Here is a 25,313-nt window from a genome sequence, read left to right as displayed (position 1 = left end):
AATCATTATTTTTTACCAAGGTCTGAGAATATTTTTATGCCCTCTTTGTCTGGGAAGAATAAGATTAATCTTTAAAGAGAAGATGCATTTTAGTAGCCTCTTTTCATCAGAACTGTACTGATTCACCATCTGACAGGCTGTCCCTAAATATCCTAGTTGTATGTCTGTTTTTCCTTCACCTGGTACCTTTAACTATGGAGGTATTTTACCTCATCATGACAATGAAAGGCAGAAGAAGGAAGAGCTGGGAACCCTCACAGGAATGGAGGAAGAGGGTTAGCTATATCCTTAGTCCATTTAAAGTTTTTTTTTTCCTTTCCCCCAAAGATGAGAGAGTTCTTTGTTGTCCTTTGTTTTTAGTTTCAGACTATGTTATGTTATGTGATGCTGCTCCTATCCAGCTTGGCAAAAACTTCACCCGACTGTTTGGGGTCCCTTGTGCCAGGCACACCTACTAAGAATGGCTTTGCCTAAGGAGATTTAACTTCCAACAAAGGCAAATAGAATGAAGGAAAACTGTGACACATAGTGCCTTTTCAATCTAAGAAACTGATTCAGCCAAATCAGTTCTTGAGTCAGTTTCTCGCAAACATTGGTCATTGCTGTTGGCTGAGAAAGTAGAACACTCCAGAAAAGAAGGTATATCAGGTATCAAAAAAAGAACTTCTTCTGGTATGTACACCTAGAATTGCAGATAATACTGCAGGAGGGTTAGAAGCACCTTTAATTAGTGTGATTTTATCCTTTTTCCCAGCATCTTGCCTAAGATATTTAGGCAATGCTGTTAAAGTGATGGACTTCATGCAGTAAAATGCATGGTGCCAAGAAGGTTCCCTGAACATGGCTTTGTACCCACAAAACAAAAAAGATTGATCTGTGTAATGGAGCACAAAAGCCAGCAGATCAGAAAGACTGGAAAAAGTTGTGGTTTATCTTTTATGTAGTATTTTATCCCTATTTTACCCCTTTGCACTTGGTATATAATCAAATGCTTAAACCTGTGCAAAAAATCCCCAAACCAGAACAGACAAAAGCACAAATCGCAGAAAGCCAACAAACTCAAAAAGCTTAAAGTTGTTAAAGCAATTAATTTTGGATGCAGAAGACCTTTCTGTGGAAACAAAACCCACCTTTCACTGAACAGTCCAGCTATTTGTTTACGTGGGAAATGAAGATGGCCTCTCGCATTGCGGCTGTGTTGCTGGGAAGAAAGAGCTAAGTTTGGCTGAGCTAAAGGCAGAGGAGCAATTCAGTTCTCATTTCTGCACCCTCAGCTGAAAGCAGAGCCTGGGAATGGGGAGATTTATCTTAAAGAGGGCTGGGAGATCACACTTGCTTTGTTTCCAGACTATTGAATATGAAACTATTCTGAAAATATGTATACAACTTCCTTCTAGTCCTTCTTCTTGTTGTAGCAGAAGCAGCTATATCCCAAGCAAAAACAATGTTTCATCCTGTCAGATTTGGGTGGAAAGGGGAGGGGAGGATAAAACATGAAAACAATTAAAATGTTTATTTTTAATAGTGTCTGGCAGTAGTCAGAGGTTTTAAAACTATAAATAAACAAAGGTCACAGTTAAGGATGAGAAACATATGCCATACACATGTTTTTTAGAATTTAGATAAAGAAAATAGATAATGAATAGAATTATGTAGATGGCTCTTCACCAGAGTCTCATCAAAACTGCCATTGCAATATAGAATCAGAAGAATGTAAAATTCGGGGGTCTGTTCCTTGAGTTACCTCTGTTCTGATGGATTTCATGTCATCTTTCCCCTTTTTTCGATTTGGGGACAGGACTTGCTGTGCCTGGAGAAGATGCATACCTGGTGGGGCCAGGTCTTTGCACCAACCTGCAGCTGCTTTTAAAACAAGTGCAGGACCTAAAAATCCACTTGTGTGCAGAAAGTGGGAATTTATGTTCGGTGACAAACAAATGCTGACGCTCTGGTGAGAGGACAAGCCTCTAAGTTCTTGGTATTTGGTAGAAGATGAGGCAACTTGAGTACCAGCCCAGGGCAGGTGGCTAATCCAGCCATGGTGTGTGGTCAGCAGCCCTGCCCTGCTGCAGGACTGAGAGCAGGAATACGGCTCCAATTATCAGAGCTATTTATGTGCACTTGCTTTTGGCAGTCCCGCTTTGGAATGCTGCTTGTAAAGGTTTCATCCTTTTCTCTTAAGCTTCTTAAAGGGCCATTATGCATTCACAAACATCCATATCCATCTGGTAAAGAATGTCTCCCAACTCAATTAACTCTGATCATACACACCAACCGGTGCCATTCTGGAGTGTGATTCAGTATTCCACTTTTCCTTCCATATTAAGAGAGGAGGTTAGGAAAGACTGGGAAAACAGTACATATTACAAGAAAAGCATAAAGAATAATAGTTTTAGAAGGATTTTTAAAATAATTCTTTCCACAATAGGCTTTTTGGGCATTGGCATTTCTGAGTTTTAAGGAAGCAGCTACATTCTCTGCTTTTAGGCCTGATACCATAAGATTCAGAAGTAGGTGGGACCCTTTAAAAGCACTAATATTTTCTCGAGTAATTTCTGCTATGCTTAACAGCAAGTAAGATTTGCAAATACATATACTTTTTATTTTGCATTCCTGTAATTCTACTGCTTTAAAATGTTTTCTTTATTGACATTTGCTGCTGTTGCTGTATATGGTACTTTAGTTACATAGCGCTTCAATTTAACACTGCAGGCTTTTCTTCCCAAAAATGCCAAGACAGATGACATAAATGGGTATGATGTCTTAGAAAACACGATGGCCACTAAGAATGCATAAGAAGTATAAAATCAAAGTCCAGAATTGCAGGCAAATCTAAAGACATTAGAAACAGAGGGAAGAAGGCATCTACCTGGGAGAAGAGAAGATCAGTTTCTAAAACACTTTTAAGTATGATCTCTCCAAAGGATTTTTAAGGAAACAATACATAATAATAAATGACACAACAATTTCAAGTGGTTTGAAGTGGGAAATGAAATTAAAGTGGGAATAAGGGGACAGAAAATAATAGATGCAACTTTCTGCTTGTAAGGCAACAGGGACAGAAATTTGTTTTTACAGAAGGAATTCAGGAAAATGATGGAAGTGTGTTAGAGTTTATCTGAACTGTGGATTTATTGATATTAGCAGACTGTTGCACAGCTGTTAGTGATAATTGAATTTGTTGGCTCTTCATGTTAGTATTTCTAACAATAGACTTTCTATCTTGGCCACAAAATATGACTTCACTTAAATCCTCTACAAAATTAGTTCAAGCCACTGTATAGTTTATTTTTTAAATCAGTGTTCATGTACAAAAAAATTCTCATTTAGTATTTGATTTTTTCCCCTGTAAAGACAGGGAATTGGCCATTTAAATACAAGTTAGTAAGTAATTAGAATCACTAGCTATTCATGGAACCTTCTCTATCAGGCTACTGTTGGCATTCCAGTTGGATTCCGTGTAAGTGAATGATAGGGATGAAATGTAGCAGGCAAAGCAACATTCTTCTATTTTAAGCATTTATTGTATAATGAGATTCTTATTTTAATCATTGTCTTTCAGATTATATATCACTATTTTCCTTTATTGCTACAAGGGAATAAACTCCCAAGCAATGAAATATGGGTTAGGTTATGATGTCTTTTTAATTCAGTTCCTGAATGATAGCACATAACCCGTCAGCTTGCTGGAAATCCTCGCCATTAAGTTGATTAATAAGGGAAATAATAAAGCAATAACTACTTTTATTTTGCACCATCCATATATTGTCACAAGATGGGAGAGTCATGCAGAAAAATGCATTGATAAACTGGTTTAACCTCGTTGAAGCATCAGTAAGATTGCTGGGGGGCTGCCACACCTGACTCATAAAGGAGAGAGCAGGGCTTGTTCTGCCTGGAGAAGAGGAGGCAAAGGGAGGATCTTAATGCTGTCTTCAGTTATCTCATGGGTAGTTGGAGAGCAGATGGCAAAGATAAACTTTTTTTTCAGAGGTACTTTCTTTTTCAGCAAAAGAAGAAGAGGGAATAGATACAATCTGCAGCAAAGGAAAAAACAGTCCTTTGCAGCAAGGATGACCAAACTAAAGGGAAATCCTCTTCAGCGCAGTGATTCAAAATACCTCTGGACAAGCCCTGGGCAACCAAATGTACCTTTGAAGATGTTTTAATTTGGAACTTGGACCAGGTGATGTCCAGAGCTTCTGTCAGACAGAAATCACCCTGGCATTATCTGACCACATTACAACCCTAAACTCCATTAATGACTACTGTAAAGTGTATTTAAAGTCCATTAATGAAGTTACAGAATCATACAATCATAGAAGGGTTATGGTTGGAAGGGACTTTAAAGATCATTCAATTCTAACCCCTCTGTCATGGACACAAGTTGCTTTTGCTGTTTATATCTGACCCTTGCCATTTTCTGACTTTAGAATATGCACTTACCATTTTGTCTCACCTGCAGTGAAGAGAGTGACTAATCTGACACCTCTAGAAGAACAAAGGAGGGTATTAAGAGATCATCATAATTCAGGAAGGTGTGGAAAAGACTCTTTTGAGCTTCTTAATGCAGGGAGATGACAGTGAGAAAAAATATTTTTCTATGATAGGAAAGTAAAACTTGAAATATCTCTCTACCTGAGAAATAGTCTGTTCTCAGGGTGCTGCATTTTTTTTTCTCTCCCTTTTTCTCTGATGTAAGGCATGCTGGTAAATCAGTCAGAATTCTCATGAGTCTTAGGAATGAAAAACACTGAGAAGCACTGGCATGTGTACATCAACATCCAAAAATATGTCCTCCCAGTGTATCTTGGAACCACGTGTGTGAGAAAGAGGGTGGCTCTCCTGTAAGCCCTGCATTCCTGCAGGAATAGATGCCTGGGTCTGTGGGACAGAAGGCAGCTGCCATCCCTTCTGCACTTTCTGCTCTGGCTTCTGCAGGACAGCATTTCAATTTTCAGTGCAGTTTTGCAGTCTGAACCTTGCCCCTTGTGAGACTTCAGAACGTACAACGTTAAAAAAAAAGCTACTTTTCCTTTGGCTGACCATTCAGAAGTGTTGTTATTCTATAGCATGAAGAGATGAAGGCTAGAACTTTAAAATATATGTGCCATCAATAGTATTTCTGAACAATTTTAATATGTTCTCTGAAGCAGCAGAGGGACTTGGCAATGGCTGGAGCTGTATTTGGTGGTCATCAGAAATTTACAGTGACATATACTCCCTTGTAGGTATGATTTTTCTGGGGGAAGGGGACTTTGTATTATTTGGCAATAACCCTGAAGTATTCATTGGAAGAAAACTTGGCTCAGTATTAAGAAATATCAAACACTTGAGTTTTTTCCCTTCAAATATCATTTATTTCCCTGTTGATATTTTTGTGATAATTATTCCACTCCCCATTGATAGCTTATTATTATTTGCTTGTGATTTCAGAGCAATAGTCTTAGTTTCTATCAGAATTTTACATTAATCTCTGCTAAGAGCAAATAAAGCCTCATTTTTTATAAGAGGTCTCTAACTTCAAGGACTTCTTTACTTCAATGAATAGTTCAATGCAACCTTTTGGAAATCTGGTGCCCTGTGGGGACTGAAGAGCTCAAACCCCTTTTGATTTTAGATATGATATATAAATGTGAATATGCTGAAGAAATGTAACAGCAGGGAAGCAATGCAATGATATTTGAAGGTTTCTTACAGTATAATTTCTTAATATAAAACCAATACAGAGGTGTTTCTGATTGTGCTGATGCAGAATAGCAGATATAGAAATCCTGTTTTGTCAATTCTTTCTAACACAGCATTGTTCCTCCAGTATATGATTCCCTGCTCTAATTACTCCAGTCCTGAATGACTCAGTTTCCACATTTCCTTAAAAGATTACTCAGACTGTTAAATAACACCAGGATGGTTTTGCTGAGAGTCTGTTTCTGCACTCAGTTTATCCAGTTTTATCTTAGTGATTGGTAGCAAACCTGAATAACTTGACTTCTGTTGTTTTATTCTCTGTGTTTTGATATCACCAGTGCCTTACATGAGCCTTTTTATGGACCAGGATTATCTCACCTCTAATACTGATGTATTATTAGTTCATCATGTGTGAAGGTAAAAATTCTTGGGTCCTTTCTACATGAATGCATATTTTTATGCATTCTTCTGTCTTTCCTCTATCACCTTTCAAATAATATCTTTTTATAGGATTCCAAGCATCCCAGTGGAAACACGCTCTGGATTGTTTTTCTCTCAGTTACTTTACCTGTCTTTTTTCTACATCAAATAATTTCTTGGTTTGTTTTTTTAATCATTCTATTGCAAAGGCTCACAGACACTTGTGCTATGCTAATGTCATGAGTAGCATGAGATACAGTCATGATGGAATTAAAGTGATGGGATACTGAGGTGATGGAGGAAATGGAGTAAATTATGCATTGTTGTACTACTATCAGTAAAGAGTCAATGTTCAAGGAATTAGAGGGCTGATAGAATGCCAACTTCTGGATAAGAAATGAAACAAAAGCCATGAACAAAACCTGTTAGTGGTTATTCATAAGTTTCTGTGGCTCTGTTCCAATGCTAACATGCAATTTTGAAATCCTAACAAAATTCAAATTCACTTATTTACATTCTGCCTCCCCATATTTCCTATTATTGTATAACACATTCTTCTTACTTAATTGCTGTGTAATGTCCTGTGATGCTAAACAGGTGCTGCTGCTGTTTTGTGCTTGGGAATGTGATCTAAATGAAATGTAACCCTGTAGTTCAGTGAATCACCTGTATCTCTAACCTTTGATTCCTTTTTATGTTGTTCATATTCATTCAGACTAATATTATTTTAGCATTATATTCCTAAATTAATTTACATTCCCTTTTAACACTTACACATTCAGCCACAGGATAAAATTTGTCTCAAATATTGTAATAAGGTCCTGGTGTGTGGATACACAGACAGACCTACTAAAAAAGCTTCAAGCTTTTGATGCTTGGAAATAAAAATATAAAGAAAATAGACATTTTTGGTAATTTTCTTACTTCCTTGATCTAAGAAAATGTATCCCTCAGTTCTATGATTTAATCAAATAACAAAAGCAAGAATTTATTTATTTATTTTTTCATGTTTCAAGTGAATCTCTGGTCTTGTTTCTGTCAGCCAGAAACTTCATGTAATCAGAACTTGGCATTTTAGGATTCCTCAAGTGTTTCTTAAGATCCTGTGTTTGGCTTTGTGGGAAAAAGTAGACCAGTACATATTCGATTTTGATTCTGACCAAACCAAGAGAGAAAACTTTAAGGAGAGATATCCTAAAGTGTGTCCTTTCAATATACATGGGCAATAACTTTGAGCTAGATTTAGGAGAAATTAAAAGGAATAAGTTTAAATATTAATTAGAAAAATTTCTCTGTTTTATTTAACAGCACAGACGCCTAAATTCTCCAAGTATCTTTGACTTCCCAATAAACTCATAATTTTCTCTTTGCACACACCAGCCCCCAGCTAAGGAGCTCGTGGCCTGTCCCATGCTATCTGCTGTGTCAGTGTCCAAAGGGGCACACAGCTTGTCTAAAGCTGACACTTTGGAACCCAGACACAGTGCAGAGTTTCAAATCAAAGTGCCACAAGTTTCTTTCTTCCCTTCTTACAAGGGAATCCAGGATTGTAGTGCTGTCCTAAGACATGAGAAATTTAGTTGTTTGCATATCATGAGTGGGTGGAAGTTGTATCTTTCACAGTCTGTGAAAATGGCTTGCTACTGCCAGTATTAAATGTTCTGCTGTGCTGGCTGGTGACAACTGAAGCAGCATTGAGCTCTCTAGGTGCTCAGGTCCTTTTTAATTGACTGGAGAATTGTTTAGACTGTGAGATTTCAGGGCAGGAACCATCATCTGCGCTTTTAAATCATCTAAAATTTTGACGTTCTTGATATTTGTAGATGTCAGTGAGGAAAAGTGAAGATGGCTGAACTTTTTTGTCTTTATGTGTAATAAAGCAAGAAAAAAGATGCATTAGGAAGTGGAGGGGAGTTTCCTCTTATTTTTTTGCCTCTAATGTTTTGAATAATTCCTTTTCTGCCTTTATTCTAGAATTTGATAGATGGCTTCAATGTGAATGTAAATCTTCTTATTCCCTAATTAAACAATATTTAAAAAAAAACTTCCAGCATCAGTGAGGTAGGAAAAAATGTTAAAATTCTGGTAGCATATGTTTAAGGGCTGAGTTTGACTGAAAAATTACATTTCTTCTCAGCAAGGTTAACTCTGAACAAAATCTATGCTGCCATCTTAATAAATGCGTATTCTTCACTTGCACTTTCAAAAACAGTGTGGATGAGACAGAATTTTTCAAAGCTAAAAGAGCATTTTCAAAATGAAATACATTGGGTTTCTTTATGATAAATAACATCATAAACAACATAGCAATGTTGAGTGGTCTCATGAAATACAATCCATTTTGCTGCCTGCCAGTAAGCCTTACACAACTTTGCTTTTAAAAATAAAAGAGCAGAGGTTGTAATATTTATGATTCTTTAAATCAACAACTGTGCAGAAAAAGATTGTTCCTGAAAAATTTCCTATTAGCCTTGAATTTCACAAGGGCACTACCCCTTCTATCACTTATTAATACTATAGTGCCTTAAGGCTCCAATTAGGTATTAGAACACAGTGATAACAGGCACTGTAAATGTGCAAGACAAATCTTCCCTAAGGGCCTATAATAAAATATTATTTTATAAAACCCAAGTCATTTCTTAAAATAGCTTTATAGCTATGGCAGACTATTACTAACTTTGGCCTAGATCCTGCAATGAAGATGTGCCTTGTGAGTCTCCATCCAGTAAGTGAAGGCAAGGAACCTACTCTTTTAGTAATGGGCCATTAAAAATGGAAGTTGCTGTTACAATGTGGATTTTTTTTTGTTCACCTCCAGCAAAAAAACCCCAACAGGGTAGCTTGCAGTTAGTGCTGAAAATCGACCCTAGAAGTTACTAGTCAGATCACAAAATACTACTGAGAGCGCTCCAAAGCCACTGAGTGCCTTAAATGACAGAGAAATACAAGTACAAAAGAAACATGCTCGTTGACCTGGATGATGAATTGTCTTTGACTACTGATCAAACCTCTGCTTTAGGTCATGTTCACAGCATTATCTGAGGTGTCTGAAGTCAGCTAACTGCGTGGACCCTTCCTGATGGCAGTGGCTGGACCATCCTGTCTCTTGGTCTACACTGACCCTTGCCCAAGTCCTGAAGCTCCTTTCCCAGAGCCGTAGGTGCGAACCAGCACTTGGCACACGTGCTTCTCAAGAGCGGTAGCAAAGGTGGCTGTTTTCAAAACTAGATGCCCGACCCACACAATTTTCCCAGCTCCCGATTTCCTGCCCTGTGCCCGGGCTGGCCGCGCCTCTTCGGTCTGCGGCGCGTCCTTGGCGCATCTGTCCGGTTTCCCCCCGAGCGCGGAGCCCCGCCGGGGGCTGGCGGCGCCGCGGGGCACCGAGCGCAGGTAGCGGCGCTCCGGGCGCTCCGGGGCTGCGGCTGCCGGACCCGGGCGGGGCGCGCCCGGTGAGCGGCGGCGGCGGGAGGGGGGGCCCGCTGAGCGCCGCGGGGTCCGCCCAGCGCCGCGGCTGCACGGGCTGCGGCAGGAAAGGAGCGGCGGCTCCTCGGAGAAAGGAGGAGGAGGAGGAGGAAGGGGGGGTCCCTCGGAGCGGAGCCGGCCGCAGCGAGAGAGGCGGGGCGGGGTGGGCGCAGGAGGCGTGGAGGGGCCCGCGGAGCGGCGCGGACGGGCGCGTGCCATGCGCGGCGCGGCAGCCGGCGGCTCCCGCTCGCTGGCTCAGCATGCGCGGGCTGTGCCCCCGCCTCTGCCTGCTGGCCGCCGCGCTGGGGCTGTGCGGGGGCAGCAGGAACTGCCCCGACCTCATCGTGGACCGCTGCCTCTGCGCCGCCGAGCGCGCCAAGGGGCCCGGCCGCCCGGCCCTCCGCATCAAAGTGGTCTGCACCGGCGGAGACTTGGTGGAAACTTTGCAGCCCGCCGTGCTGCCCAACCGCACCGTGTCCCTGTGAGTACGGCCCGCGGGGCGGCGCGCACCTGGCGCGGGCGGGGGCGCCCCGGGGGAGAGGGGCTCGAGGGGACCCCGCGCCCGCCGCTCCGGAGCCCGCAGAACCGCTCCGTGCCCGCTGCAGCCCTGAGCCTGCTTTTAAAAAGTCTGTGAGAGTTTGGGGGTGGTTTTTTATTTAGGTTTTTTTTTTTTTTTTCGTGTTCAGTTGGGAAACTCCTGCTGGCGTTTGGGTCCGAGTGGGGGAGCTGGGCTTTCCCCGGTGTAAATTGCACGCTGCTGCGGGCGGCGGTTTGGGAAATGTCAGTGGGAGCAGAAGTGATGGAGCTCTCTGGTGTACCTCTCCGCCAGCAACGGGACGGGCTCACACGGTCCGGGCAATAAATGAATGGTATCGGTAATGCTGAACTGCCTCCTGGAGTGCTGTGTCATTAATGGCTTTCCCTTTCTCACTCGTCTGCTCTAAATAAAGTTTAGAATTTGACGTCTCCTTTTTTAAGATGAGTTTCTGTACAACGGTATGAAACTCCCGTTCAAAGCTGTCTGGTAATTTAAAATGACTTGGCGTTCGGTGTTCGGTCTTTGTTTTTTTTGTAAACAAGGAATTAGGTTATGATACTGTGTTGCCTGTTGCACATAGCTAAAATTGAATAAATAGTATCTTAAAATTAAGGCAGTAGAACTTTCTATGATTGTATGCTCAAGTACAGCTGAAAGTAATGTCCCTGTAATGCACCCAAGCAGTAATAGCTCTGTGACATTTACCCTTTGGATCATACACATATCAACAGATCTTTTACTGTTGAATTTAGTTGTGTTGACAATTCCTGCCATGAACATCTCCACTGTTCAGTGCATTTTCTTTAAGTCAACACTTTCAGGAGGCAACTGGTACAGATAGTAATTCATAACATCTGGGGAGCTTGTGCTTGTAAATGTACAGATGTGCTGTGTATGCTCCAGTTCACTTTCAGCTATAACTGTTGAGTGACTTGATGCTGATTATCTGTATGCTGATTATTTATTTAGGAAACTTCTGCTTCTATACAAGAGACAATAATTGCACTTCCTCCTAAATTTTAATAGGCTGGTTTACAATATTGCATTACTTACCAATGTAAGTTTTAACCTCAGTGATAAATTCACTGCTACTTCTATAGTTTGTATAACTGGCTATGAAGTTAGAGGTGGCACTCATCAGAATTATATAATGTCGACGTCTTGGGGAGGCAGAAACTATTTTTTCCTCTTGGTTGAAGAGCTGTAGAAACTCTCACACTCAGCATGTCTGCAAAGGTTTTTCCTCTTAAACATTGATTCACAGTCTTGTTTAGGTTTTTAAGAAACTTTTGCTGGGGTAAGTACCAGTCAATGAATCCAGCTGACCAGCAGATCAACAGAAGTATGTATTCACTGCAGTGAAAAGAAATTGAATTGGAAACAGAAGTGAGAAAAGATGAACGGGGAGGTGATGTGTTTGAAGTGGTAGGTGGGAGGATTTGCTTGCTTATACATGTGATTTAAGGCACCAGTAGCAAACTTGATCCTATCACCCTAAACACATTCATTTCAGGTAACACTTGCTCAAAACTCATAAGAAAAGTACTGTGCTAGTTTTTTTAAACTTAATCACAAATACCTGTTGACCTGAGAGCTGATTAGTTGGCCCTAGTTGATATAAAAGATACAGTTTTTGGGTTTTTTTTCTATTTCATATGGACAAGTATAGTACTATGTATCACATAAATGTGTCCCTTTTCCTCTTACAGTCTCATCTCATTTTTGAGAAGGATTTTTTTTTTCTTTTCCAGAAGTAAATTTAAGGCTAAATATTGAAGGTAAAAAGGAAAAAAAATAAAATCTGTATTAGTAGTTTTCAGTAGCTGGAACATACAGGTGAAAATTTGATTGAATATGTCAAAGATTTTCCAGATGAAACTGTTTTTTATGAATTAAGTTACACCTGTGGGATTTGGCCAGCTGTAGAAAATAATGATAATGAGCTCAAGTATTAATGCTCTTACATTTGTTTTTGTAGCTGAATAGGAGATGGAGGCAAAAGATAATATTCTGGTAGATGCTGCCTGCTTCCATTCAGTTTTATGGGCCCACAGAGAGAAAGAGAGCTTTAACATATGGAACATAACTTTTTGGATTGCTTTAACAATTAAGAAATACAGAGGTGAATAAAAGAATATACATTCAGATGCAGTAATACTGTAATGAAACAATTTAATAACCATTTTGGGGGGTTTGGGGCAGATGATTCATTATATAGGGATGCTGTTTGCCTAGTGCTATGATCATTTGGAAGGCAAGATCAAAGCCAAACTCTGGTAACTGCTCTGTGGAGTTGGAAGAGAATTACCTCTGCTTTATCTCTTAAGCCATTCAGATATGGAACATCTCATTTACGTGCTCAGTAAGGGTACTTATCAGCAAATTTAGAAGTTATGATTTAGTAGCTTAATTGAAGCTTGAGTTTGGTGGCTTAGGTTCTTTCACCTAAGTGACTGTGGGTCTTGTCCGAGTTTGATAGCTTAGGCTCTATGGTATATATGTACAGAACTATTGCTACTAGGAATACTTCTGACACAATCACACACAGTGAATACAAACTAGTGTGAAGTCACTAGAGAAATGCTTATTCTTGACCTGTTTGGACCAATTATTTTCAGCTTATGAGGTGAGGAAGTCTGCAGAGTTTCTTTGAAATCATATGAACACTAGAGCTATTCAGTACTGTCTGAATTCTCCTGATGATAAACAATCATACTAGAAATAAAATCAAAATATAAGCTGATGAAGCTCCTATTCTCTCCTCTTTATTTTATATTAAAACCCAAACTAAACAAAAAAACCCCTTGTTCTGGACTCTGTTTCACTGTCTTTATTTAGTATTTTACTGTTTTGGAAGCAGGATTCATGAGCTTGATGTGGATCAAAAATAAAAACTTAGCTGTAGCTTCACAAAATATTTGCATGTATCTTGTTAAAAGCAATTATAGTCCTTATGGATTTACAGCATGCATCTCTTGCTTTGTATTTTGGGACAAGATGGAGAAAGGGAATTACCTTTTTTTTTTTTTCCATGAAGAATACAGCTGTTGAATCACTAATTTATGGGATCTACTCTCACCATTTCACTCACAGTAGGCATTGAAGTGTAGACCCAACAAGGAGGAGTCATATCACTTCAGGATAATGTAGTTTTCTCATTTTAGACTCTGTGGTTGAATACTTGGGAATTCTTGTATGAAACCAATATTTTACTTTTTCTTTTTTTAAATCAGCGTGATTGGGTTGTTAAAATGTAACTCTAGGGAATGAGACTATTTGCAATCTTCCATGTCTTCCATGTTGACAGAAAAATTAGTTGTAAAATTTTGACTTGAGTTGCTGAAATTTGAGCTATGTGGAGAAGTTGTTTTGCTGCTTTTTACAATGTGAAACTTCTGCAGTTTGAAATTTTGGGAATTAGGAGATTGGATTCTCTACTGGACAGTATATTGGTAGGTTACTTACATAGTTTTCTCTTTCATGTCAAGTGGTGGTAAGAACTTCATGCTTTTAATCTTGGAAGTTCTCAGTTCAATATGTATCACTTGGTATCACTGAGCAGAATATACTTTGAAGTTATAAATGATAGTAGCATCATTTTTTTTCCCTCTCTCAATTCAACAGAAAGTCTAAGATGTATACCAATGGTTGATATTTCTACAAATTTTACCCACAGATACACCTATTGAAAGGTGTAATTTTAAACCATCATAATAGAAATGAAGAAAAATTGAAGAAATGAACAAAATATATGGTAGTGTATGGCTTATATCAATTGTATATCATATAAGATTCTTCATACTTTTTATGTCTAAGCATTTCTTCTGACTTTGAATTGGAGGTTGTCTCAAATTCCTCAGATTCTCAATTTCAGAGTTAGGCTACATGACTCCAATGGTAATCCATAGCATGTATGAAGTGTGTTCATCTTCAAAGCTCACAAACATTAAATAGTATTCTGAAAACAGCATTGCCTCACTTTTCTCTGTCCCAAAATTACTCTTATGTCACATTCATTTATGTCACGTCCACTGGAATTTTTTCAGAGTTATATTACTGTGGTTTTTTCATGTCTAGTCTGGTCTTTTACACACCTATATTCAGTTTAGGGTACATCAATATGGTTTATTTGACATAAGCATCTTGTTTTAAAAATAGATCACAAAAATGTTATGTCCCAAAGAGTTCAGCGTTTAAGCTAGCCAAAGCAAACAAAGAATTGAAGAAAGACTGAACAAAAATTATTATTCAGTAGTTTTATTTCCATGTCTTGAAACTCACATATTGTTCTTTATTGATTTGAGACAACATAGCATTGCTAATTTGTAAATAAGAGCATTATTAAAGAAGGTAGGGTGATTCTTGTTATAAAGGTTTTTGCAAATGTTTTCACCTTGGTTAGCTTACTGAGTTCACTCAAAGTGGCAGGAAAAAAAGAAAAAGAAACAGGTTTCCTGCTCCATTATTTATATGTATATACATATTTATACATGCTTTCTCTGAAACTCTTAAATAAAGAAAAAGAAAGAAAAAGTGTGTGGAAGAAACTCCTAACAGGGAAGCCTACAAAAAATACACCAAAGACTTGGAACGTCTGGGACAGATGGTTGGGGAGAGCAAAGTATGGAGAAGATAAAGGTTCTAGTGATGAAAAGTGTTCAAATATTACTAAAATATTAGTCTAATCTTCAGTGAGAATAACATTTTATATATTCATCTATAGTGGCCATATCCTATTTTATTTTCTTTTTGTTTTTTCTGACAAGGATATACTTGCACCTGGAAAGTACTAGTAGTGTGACCACTTCCAAATGATGACTTTTTTGGATGAAACTGATGCATTTGGCATCACACACCTAAGAGGAGTGTGAAAAAAAATCCACTATGGAAAATAGAACTCTTATAGCAAATAATGTTCAAAATACAATAAATGCTACTTTAGTAGTTACCATATATCATAACTTTTTAAAGGTATAGGAGTCATCCTGAAGTTTCTTTCTCTGTTATTATTAAACTTTAAAGGCCATGAGTTAAAACAGTGCCATATATCATCCTGGTGCTTTTACGTCCTCGAGTGTAACTTTTTTTGAGGAAAACAGTTTGTGTGAGAGAATGGGATAAGAATATCTGAAAACAGATAAAATTATTTCACAGTATCAAACAGTTCATTAATTTGGTAATTTAATGTAGAAATCAAGTCCTATTTTTGTTGCATACTAGGAAATTTGCAGTATTGTGATCTTTCACTTGGTTTAATTCCAGAGGTAAAAATAAACTGGTGAGGATAGCCAGGGGGAGAGCGATGCACGTGGGAAGGGAGTTTTATCTTGTAAGTATACGATCTGATACCTATTGAGAAGTTCTAAATGAAGCTGAGGTTTTATGATACGGTATAATTTGTCAGTTGTCTGGCTGCTGTCCTTGTTTGCCTTAAACAGGAAAAGATTTAGTATATCTTGTTGACTCTCTTATCTTTTTTTTTTGGGTCTGTTTGCCTAATATTCATAAAATCTATTTAATTTTATTGATCTAAAGATATATGCAACAGAAATTAGTTTCTGAAGTGTATGTATTTGCATCTCTTGCAGTGAGTTGGTGCCAGGGCAAAGGTGATTTGTGTATATGGAATCTGCCTTTATATGAAACTGCATGAGTTGCTGGCCCCTGGGACCAAAGTACTGTCATCCCTTAAAATGGATTGCACTTAAAGATTTGAAAATGTGATGCCTTTTTTTTTAAGTTTTCATTTTTAGGTTTTTTTTTAGTTTTTGTTTTAAGGCATTCTGGAACATTTCTCAAAGTATATTTTTTTCCTTGTCCCCTTCTAAATATTCTGGCAGTATAATAAAATATGAGAAGAGGTGAAGAGTAGGGAGTGGTGAAGTGGTTAGGAGAGAGGTGAAAGTGGGAAGGTCCAGAAAGAAGGGGTCCAAACAGAGCTATTAAAATGAAATTCCAAAAGTTTATAATTTTACATATGCTGTCCTTTTTCTCATCCTCAGTGTTTTAAAATCACAAATATTTGAATTATAGATGCTTTATAACAAAAGAATCACATTAACCCTGGGATGCTAGAAGCCCATTTATTACTTTGCTGTTAAAACAGACCCAGAAATTTTCTGGGCAGAAATATCCAAAGAAGAACTATGTTTTTGTGAGAAGTTTCTCCCTATTTGAGACCCTCTGTCATCACAAATTTTGCCACTATTGGACTCAGCCCTAAGTTCCATCTTATCCATCCCTACTTTCCTTATTGATGTATTTTGCCTTGGTTTTATAATACAAAGCTGGCATAAATCTGGAAGTTAAAGGGCAGAGTACCTTTACCAAGGCAGAACTTCTGCTCTAACAGCCAATAGGAAACACACATTTGTATATCTGCACCTTACACCCTTTGATCATGCACATCTGAGAGCCAGGGCTTTTGCCAGCTTGGTTTTCACTACTCAATAATATTGATGCATGTTTTCAAGAATTGCTCTTTATACCATTTAACTTAGATTTTTGTGGAAAAATAGCCTATTAGTTCTAAACTTCCTCCCTTTCCATGTTTCTAATGGAATATCCAAACCCTCACATCAATAAAAGCATACAAACCATGAAAAGGTTGGGTATGTATTTACCCAGTCAACTGTGATTATTTTCTATCAGTTACAAGTTTGCTGTCTAGTTCTAGACTTGTCAAATATAGTTTGGCTAAACCCTCTGTATTATCTATAATATTAACATTTTTTCCTCTACTTTAGCAATTACGTAATACAGGGAACACAGTTTAGGCTTTGTTCTGATTCTTGTGGCAACATGCTGTTCTTCACCCTTCTCTTAAAATCAGTTCCAACTCTGTTTTCATGCCTGGGACTGATTTGAGGCTATTGACTATTCTGAAGTTATGGTTAGTCATGAAAGCTCTGCTTTTGCAATTTCTATTCCAGTCTTGCAGAGTTGTTGACAGTTTCTTTTCTGTACTTAGTTGGATATCATCTTATCTGAACAGCAGTTTGTCAAATGCATAAACAGTTCTGCCAATAACACAAGCACACAGGGGTTTATGGGTGTTATGCTCACAGACATGTAAGTCTTTGCAAAAACCTGAGATTGATTCCTGGATCATATAGAATCTGAATTTGCTGATAGCTGTGCATAAATAAGCTAATTATTTTAGACTTGTATTTTAGCTTGCCTTTCCTCAGTGGCTGTTCATCAAAACTCATGAAGCTGGAAGGACACTGGTCTGTGTTTTCAGCATTTCTGCTGTAGGCTTGGTACAACACACAATGAGATTTAATGGATTTTTAATGTTATTAAGGTATCATTATGGCTTTCAAGTAACCTGGTAACTCAAGGTCTCTAAATTATGAACATTTATGATTCTCCTTGTTTATTGAAGAATTAATAGCAATCAATATGATGTCTCTTCATAAAACCTTTCTCTTTATGTTGTGAGATTGCCTGTCCCAGAGAAATCATGTTTTATAATCAAAAGTATTAATTATGGGGGTAAAAGTTTTATGGGTACTGTGACTTGAGAAAAGAACTGCATCATAGAATGTAAAATAAGGTTAAAACTAGTAATAACAAAATCAAGCCTGGAAAATGTGAAGAAAAATATAATGGAAGAATTGAACATAACATTATTGTATATTCATAGTTCCCTGGCAACATTTGTGTTTATTTTTGCATTAGAAATTAATGTGCATGGTACCAGTTTCTTTGAGAAAGGAGGGGTGGAAGGAGATCATAATCTGTTGGTGAGCAACTTTAATATCAGATTAGTTTTTATAGGATTTTCACATGAAGTATACTGAAGTGTCATGTAAGATTTCTCTAATGGAATGTGCTGGCACAATCTGGCACAAAAGGACACCTACAAGCATTTAAGAGAGAGGGAGAAGCAGAACAAAAGTATGATCAATTCTGAGGAATAAAATTTGCCAGCACTCCTAACTCTTGTGAACTCCTCACTCATGAATTTTTATATATTAACATGTATCCTATCTGAGGAACTTTGCACTACTAAGAAAAATGCTTAGTTCCTTGTCTTTGATGGACCATCCTCTTTACTTTGTCCCATCTGTCGCATTCCCAGAATCTTTCAATTCTGCACTTTCCTTTTTAACGCCTATTATTGTTGATACTTCTGCCTGTTTTTCCTTCTCATCTGCATCTTGTTTTTATTCACTGATTATATGAATTGTAGACTGCCAGTGCATTTCTAAAAAAATAAAAAAACCCTCTCCTTCCTCATCAGCTCTGCTCTTGGTCCTCTGCTGTGCTGCCCTTCTGTGCCGGTCTTTGCAATTTCACTGTTGTGTGCTGCAGCCTCTGCTTTCAGCTCACAGTCTCCAGCACTTCTTTAGTCTTGCGTGACTTCCCAGTTTCTTTTGCTTTTCTAAAACCCTCTATTACATCTTCCCTCATCACCTTTGATCCTTGACTCATTTTACCCTTCTCTTCTGAACTCGCTGAGTGGAACTGAAATAAGCGAAGACATGGGTCCTTAGAGAGATCTGAATTAAGTCCTGGAGTTCAGCCGTGCCTGGAATTGGGGCCAGGCAGATGGAGTTGATCCTATTAGACAACTTAGAAACAAGAAAAATCTTTTTATCTCTAACTCTCCTTCCTTAGATCTTATCATTAAAACTGCAGCTAGTGGAGTAGAGAGGTCTGAATGTGTTTGTGTCAAGCAGTGATTCTATATTGACCCACCAGACGTGCCACTTCTGATCAGAGGGAGCAGCCACAATGATCAAAGTTGTTTTCCATCCTCATCACTGTATATTGTTTAGAAAGGAAAAGTCTAATTTCCAGTTTTCTCTACACCTTTGTGGCAACATTAAAACAGTACTGCAACTGCCCATGAAAAGCTGTGAAATGTGAGTAACACAAATAATTGCAGTAGTGAAGATGAAATCTTAATGTTTGCTGTTACTCTCCATGCAGTTCTTGAGCCACAAAACTTAAAGTTTACATAAGCAAATCTAAGCTTAAGGGGCTGTATCCATTTCTTCTGTGTCACAGGTAGTATTATTCACATCATTATTATAAATCTTTATCTTAAATTAGATCAGGGTAATGAACTGTTCTCTGCTATGGCTGAGAAATATGGCTATTTGTCAGCTGAAGTAACAGCTGACAAATATGTGCTAATTTTGGAAAAGACACGTTTTTCTATCCATACTGCACAGGAGATGTAGGAAAGGAAAGGAGTCAAAATGCATAAATGGAAACCTGCTCTCCGCTGGAATAATACAATGGGTTAATCTTTCAGTAATTGATGCCATCAGTATAAGGCTTTTTTATTGGGAAGGCATTAATGAATTCTGTTGTACCAACATTTTCATCATTAGAGTTTTGTTTTACTGGAGTCCCTGATGCAGTCACACAGCATCTCATCTATAGCAAGGTGGTAAAGGGAGAATAGCAAAATTTGGTCACATTATGCTTCGAGTAACTCTTCAAAGTACGGTATTACAACTTCTAAAGGAATTTGGATCTCATGGTGCTTAGAAAACCCAGTCAAGCTCTGGGAGTTACAACACCAGATATCCAGGTAGCTGTTAAACTGCTGCTGCCTGTGAGAATAATATCTGAGGTTTGTTTCTTTATCCCTCCATGTTTGGTAAACAATAGGCTCTTGGAAAGTTAATCTGCTCTTTGCCTGAGCTGTATCATGTAAGGGTCTTGTGGAAGAGAGTTAAATAGTTATTTCTTCTAATGTTGGGAGACTGGCAAGAATATGAAGTTTGTCCAGTGGGAGCAGTAAGACATCAGTTGTGGTTTTACAGGTTCTTTTTCTGTGAATCGAACTTTCCTTTGCTTTCCTTTCTTTAGCACCAGTGCTGGTAGGGTCACGCAAAGGTTTCAGGGTTTGAGGACCTGTTTTTTGTGGACCCCAAGTATACCTGAGGAAGAGTAGAAGAGGACAACATTAGAGATATGAACATCAGAAAGTGACTTGATGTCAATTGTAGATGATTGGTATTTATTTTTGTGTCTTAATGTGTACAAAACTAATGCCAGCTGTTGTTAAATTAAAAGTTACCTGGCATATTCGTATACTTGCTAGTCCTTATGGAGCTCTAGCAGATATTCTGGTTCTGATGTCTTTACTTCTTTTTCTGTTTAAAATAATGAGATTTGCAGAAAAAGAAAAAGTAAATTTTCTAACTCTTCCCTTTTTCTTTATCTTCTAAAATACAAGGATGAAAAAGGAAATTCCTAAGACTTAAAATGTGGGGGGAAAAAACATTTTATTATTTATTGTTGTACGATTCATAATTCTCTCTCCTTTCTGCACAATTAAAAGTTATAAATAACAATATAAAGAGTCAGCAATATAGATTGATGAAGCAAAAAAATAACTCTGAGCTAAATAAATGTAATAAATTATAATCTTCTGCATTTAGAGTAAATGAAGTTACTGCTGTAAAGTATTCATGATTATTGATTATCATTATAAATTTGTTTTAATAAACTGTTATTTTAAAAACAATTCTAATTAATTCATTTGTGCCTATATTTAATAACAAGTCTGTTAGTGAATTGATGTATGACATTACCTTCATAACAACTTTACACAGTTGAACAGTAACTTGCTGACTAGGACAACATCTCTTTTTTTAAATAAGTAATACCGCAGTATTGCTAATTGGATGAAAGTGCTTCATATGAAAATATCCTCCATATATTTTCATATATTTTTAATAAGACTAAGGGAGTTTGTTGCCAGACTCGCTGTGTAATTAAATGCTGTTTGAGGTTTTTTTTTTTCCTGTAGTTTTGAAGAACTCAGGTCAACTATTTTGGTGTTGTTATTGTGACTACTTTACAAATGGAATACTTGGTTACTAAGCTATTTGGTAATGAAGAGGGATTAGACGCCAAGCTTTAGTTTGGAAAAGATTAGAGCAAATAATTTTTTAATGCTAGCTTTCCAAAACACTTCTTTAGCTGAAGCAGAGTGATTGTTTTAAACAAATAAAATCCCTCAAGTAATCATTTATTTAATAGCACTTAAGTCAAGTTGGTTTGGTTTTTTTCTCTGAAAGTTTCTGTCAGAACAGTAGCTCTGAATTACATGTTGAGCAAGTCATTCCATATGATTAGTTAGTCTATTAGCCTTTTTGGTTGTCTGGTGTTTCCTTTTTAAAATGGGAATGGGTAATAAAGCTTTGGAAGAAGCTTTAGTGGGAAGAACTGTGGCAGCTGGGTTTCCTGGCTGTTTTTACTTGATGCTTTGCTGTTTTGTGTCAATTGTCCATTAATAATACTGTTCTTGAATAAGTGAAGATATGATAAATGGACTTTTAAAAATATTTATGGTTACACAGCTTTTCATTTTCTCCAGTCTGGACTATTAATAAAAATACAGGTGGCTGTCCTAGACCAGGCTGAAGAGCTGTGGATTATCCCAGTATCTTGTCTCCAGACTAAACATTTTAAAATCAGTTGCCTACAGTAGATTAACATTTTGCTATTTTCCATGAGGATCTTCTCGTCTACATCACAGCTCAGACTTGTAGTTCCTGTGCATTTGATTGACCAACATGGATTGGTTTTCCACAGCCTGATTCAGCCCCCTTGCAGATCCCATGACAGTTCCCTGCATTTGGAGCATCCCATGACAAGAAGTACCACAGCTCAATTGCCTGCTGGCAAGGAACCATCCTGCTTTTGTTTATTTCCAAATTCCAGTTTGTTTCAGTCAGAGCTGGCATGGTTCTCAAACCTGGGAGAATGGATCAGGTTTGGTCTTCAGCAGGGGACTTTGTATCTCTCTGCTTTTCTCTTATTATCTGGTTGTCACTCTCAGTAAGCTGAAAGGTAAGGGGGTGATGAAATGTCACAATGTAATTAAAGTTAGTTTGTTCTACTCATAGTATGCTTTCTTCTGTTTTCAACACTGTGAAGAGAGAACAATGATAAAACTTCTTTTTATAACAAAATCATTGTATTTAACTCAATCCATGGGAGAATGCGTTGGTCTTCTAGGAGAAATAAAAGAAGCTCTATTCCTGCTTTAAAAATTTTGGATTAAGAAAAGAATGAATAAAAGTTCAAAGTCAGCTTTCTCATTGGTTGGCCTAGTTTTCTTGTGTCAGATTGATAGATTTTCCTGTTTCCTTCTGTATTCCTGAACATTAAGAGCCTCTTCAATTTTCCTTGTGTGTTGAGGCCAGTATTTTGTGCTTTGTTTAGTTGTTGGCACTGCAGAAAGTGGAGAGGGAGATAGTCTGATCAAGAAAAAACCTGCTAAATTGCAATAACAGCATGCCAGTGAAAAAAGGTTTTGAAGGAGGTAAATGCCTTCAGAAGGTGTAGAGTGCTGGTCATTGGTCCTTTTTAATTTAATTTTTCAGTTGTTAAAAATAAGTTTCTTTGGTTATTGAGGCTGGCACTGTATTTGTTCAGAAAGACTGCAGCATGACTCTGCTGATTGATAACACTGCGTTACTTCACTTTTGTTTGCTTCACTTTTGTCTTTCACTGTATTCTATAGTTATTATATACTGAAAGAAGTTGAGTAGATTTTGTTATTTACTGGATATGGGCTGCAGCACTATTTATCTGAGACTGGAAGAAAATGAATTACTGGAAGTGGAAAAATTCTGATTTTGAGCCTGAATTTTTTGACTGGGGTGAAACAAAGGTAAAAACATTGACAGTTTTATTTTATACAGGATTATACTTCTTAGTCAGTCTAGAAGTCCCTCTGTAATGCTCCCTCCTTGGTATAGTCTCTCCCCATTATTTCTGTGGGGCATGCATGAGGGTAATCGTCTCTGAACATGTGGCCACAAAACCTGTGACTCATCCCTGTCTCTGGGCTTTTACCTTTGATTTTTTACTTTGTTTGCACCATTTTCCTGATCTTGTGCCATACTGCTGACTGTCTTGGCTGTGCTGTTTTGGGGAGAGGGTGTTTGGAGTTTGTTTTTGAACTTGTAAACTATGGGAGCCGCCTTCCAGTAACTGAGGACTAGGAGAGTCCTCTCCTTGAGCCTTCAGCAGGAAAGACTTTGCCACTTTTGACACTTCAGGGTGCCCATTGCCTGCCAGATTAACCCTGAAAGACGAGGTGTTTAGGGACAGATTTCACATGCTTACACCCCATCGACTGAGTGCTTTTTACAGCAGAGAAAAATGCTTAAGGTTTAGATAATTTCCTCCATGCATCAGTCTGCCTGCATGGTTTGGACATTTACAGACTGCACAGAGGACATCCTGCCCAGTCATCAGAGGCAGATCTCTTCTGCCGAGGTCTTTGCACAGGTCTGGAGAAATGTCCTGTTGTGGGCAGTGAGTCAGAGTGGAAGGCTGTCCTGCAGCAGTGGAGGATGCTGTGGGGTCCTGATGGGTTCCCCAGCTCTGAGCGGTTATAGGGGATTGTGTGCTCACTTCGAGCTTGCAACTGTTGCGTTAAAGTAATATTTTTTGGTCTGTTTTTGTGTTGTATTTAATAGCAGTTACTCTGTAGAAAAAGACATATAGATCACTGAACAAGTAATATTTTATTAAGGTTAGTTTTCTAGTGTTTAAATGAATGGGGGTGAAAATCTTAGTTGATGTCTTGAACTTATGAATATTCCATTCACTGTTCAAGTCTTTTCCTCCTCTGCTTTTCTGTGATTTTCTGTAAATTTAAGTGATTAGGATGAAGAGTCCTGTAAAATCCAGATTAAATTCAGCATTGATAAATGTTAAATGAAAAGAGGTGTTTGGAACATTTTAACTTTGCTTACAGTTTGATTGGCTGTGAACAAGGCACTTGCTAGCTTCAGGAGTGATGCTCTGGAGGCAGGATACACCCTGTGAAGAGGAAAGCTCAGAGTAGTCAACATGCATGACAAAATAAAACATCTTGTTCCCACTGTGTAAGCCCACAGTGGTGCACCTGCATCTTGGACACTGATTCTGACACAGCTCTGATTCTTCCATCTCAAAATGGCATAACAGGAGAAGGAAAGGTATAGAAATATGCAGAGTTGTGAGAAAGCTTGTGTGTGAGGAATGATGAATAGCTGAGGGGCTTTTATCCTGAAAACCCCTAAAGTGTGTTAAAAGTAAATAGGGAACATTATTCACTGTTTTCCGTATTATAGGACTGAGGAGGCAACAAATTATTGAAGTTTCCTAAGAAATTACAAGTAGGTTAGCTGCAGAGCTTCTTACTGTGGTTTTTGTATTCACATATCTTCTCTTGACCACTGTCAGAGACAGGACAGAGTTACAAGGATTCCTGTCTGACCTGCTGCTGATGGCTTATTGCTGTATTTATGCACAATCCAGATGGAGCACACAAAGTTTTCAGGTCAGGTGAAATGATTACAGCCTGGGGTAGCTCTGTAGAGTTACATGGATCACTTGGTGAGCTGGACTCGATAGATCAGCATTAATTTTTACATGGTCAAGAATGTTGTCATACATCCAGAATAAAGAAAGTAGTTTGCACTTGCATGTTCCAGAAAACAGTTCCAAAATTGTGTCACTGAAAAGCAGTTAATTATAATGATGCATAATCAGTTAAACATCTGTTCCTGGTGTGATATTACTAAAAGTGCAGTGATAACATCATCTTGGATCCAAAAGTGAGGAATAAAAAGCAGAATTAAGGAGTTTTACTTTTGTTTGCTGCTACTGAGAAAAAGAGGACCAGAAAAAGGTGTTAGATTTTAGTTTCAAGCATGATTTAAGAACTACAAAATCTGTGCTGTATCCTTGAATGTGTTCTCATAAATCTGTTTTACTTGTTGAAGGTTAGGAGTTTGATCATTTTTCTGATCATCAGGAAAAAAAAACCAAAAAAACAATGTCGATGTCAAAGATACTTTAATTTGGGAAATAATAAGGTACAGTTATTGAGAACTCAAACCAAATGAATTCAGAATAAGAATGTAAATGAAAATCTACGTTGGAGTAATTAACCTTTGGAAGACATAGGAGCTGTAATGAAAACTTTTTACCTTCTTAAATTAAGACTGAATATTATAAAACTTCAACAAGTTAGTACTTTGACATGTTTGTTACTGGGAGGGTTCTTGGCTTTGTGATCACATTGTCTCTCCTGGGCATTAAAATAAATGACCTGGTGAAAATCTCCTTCTAGTATGTATTCACATGTACTTATGTGAATGCTACCAAACCCATGATTTCAGTGTTTTTGGGTATGGACATAGAAATACCAAGACAATCTATGCAATGTTTC

The 25,313-nt window shown here is 38.0% G+C and overlaps 1 protein-coding gene across 2 annotated transcripts in view; it reads left to right on the top strand.

Annotated features, from left to right (window-relative positions):
* Positions 1 to 9,741: 9,741 nt before the first annotated feature.
* The window catches only part of LOC137478144 (adhesion G protein-coupled receptor A3-like), a 255,839-nt gene continuing 240,267 nt past the window's right edge, over positions 9,742 to 25,313 (top strand). The window contains exon 1 of one of the 2 annotated variants that reach the window (XM_068197751.1): positions 9,742 to 10,051. In XM_068197751.1, coding sequence (XP_068053852.1) covers positions 9,831 to 10,051 — 221 coding nt within the window. In that variant the 5' untranslated portion in view covers positions 9,742 to 9,830. Of the gene's footprint in view, positions 10,052 to 12,002; positions 12,231 to 25,313 lie in introns of those variants that run through there. The other variant, XM_068197752.1, reaches the window with a different exon arrangement.

Source organism: Anomalospiza imberbis, chromosome 8, assembly GCF_031753505.1.
Source record: "Anomalospiza imberbis isolate Cuckoo-Finch-1a 21T00152 chromosome 8, ASM3175350v1, whole genome shotgun sequence".
Classification (NCBI taxonomy): Eukaryota; Metazoa; Chordata; class Aves; order Passeriformes; family Viduidae; genus Anomalospiza; species Anomalospiza imberbis.
Note: the sequence above shows the minus strand (reverse complement) of the source record. Positions and strands in the feature narration are given on the sequence as shown.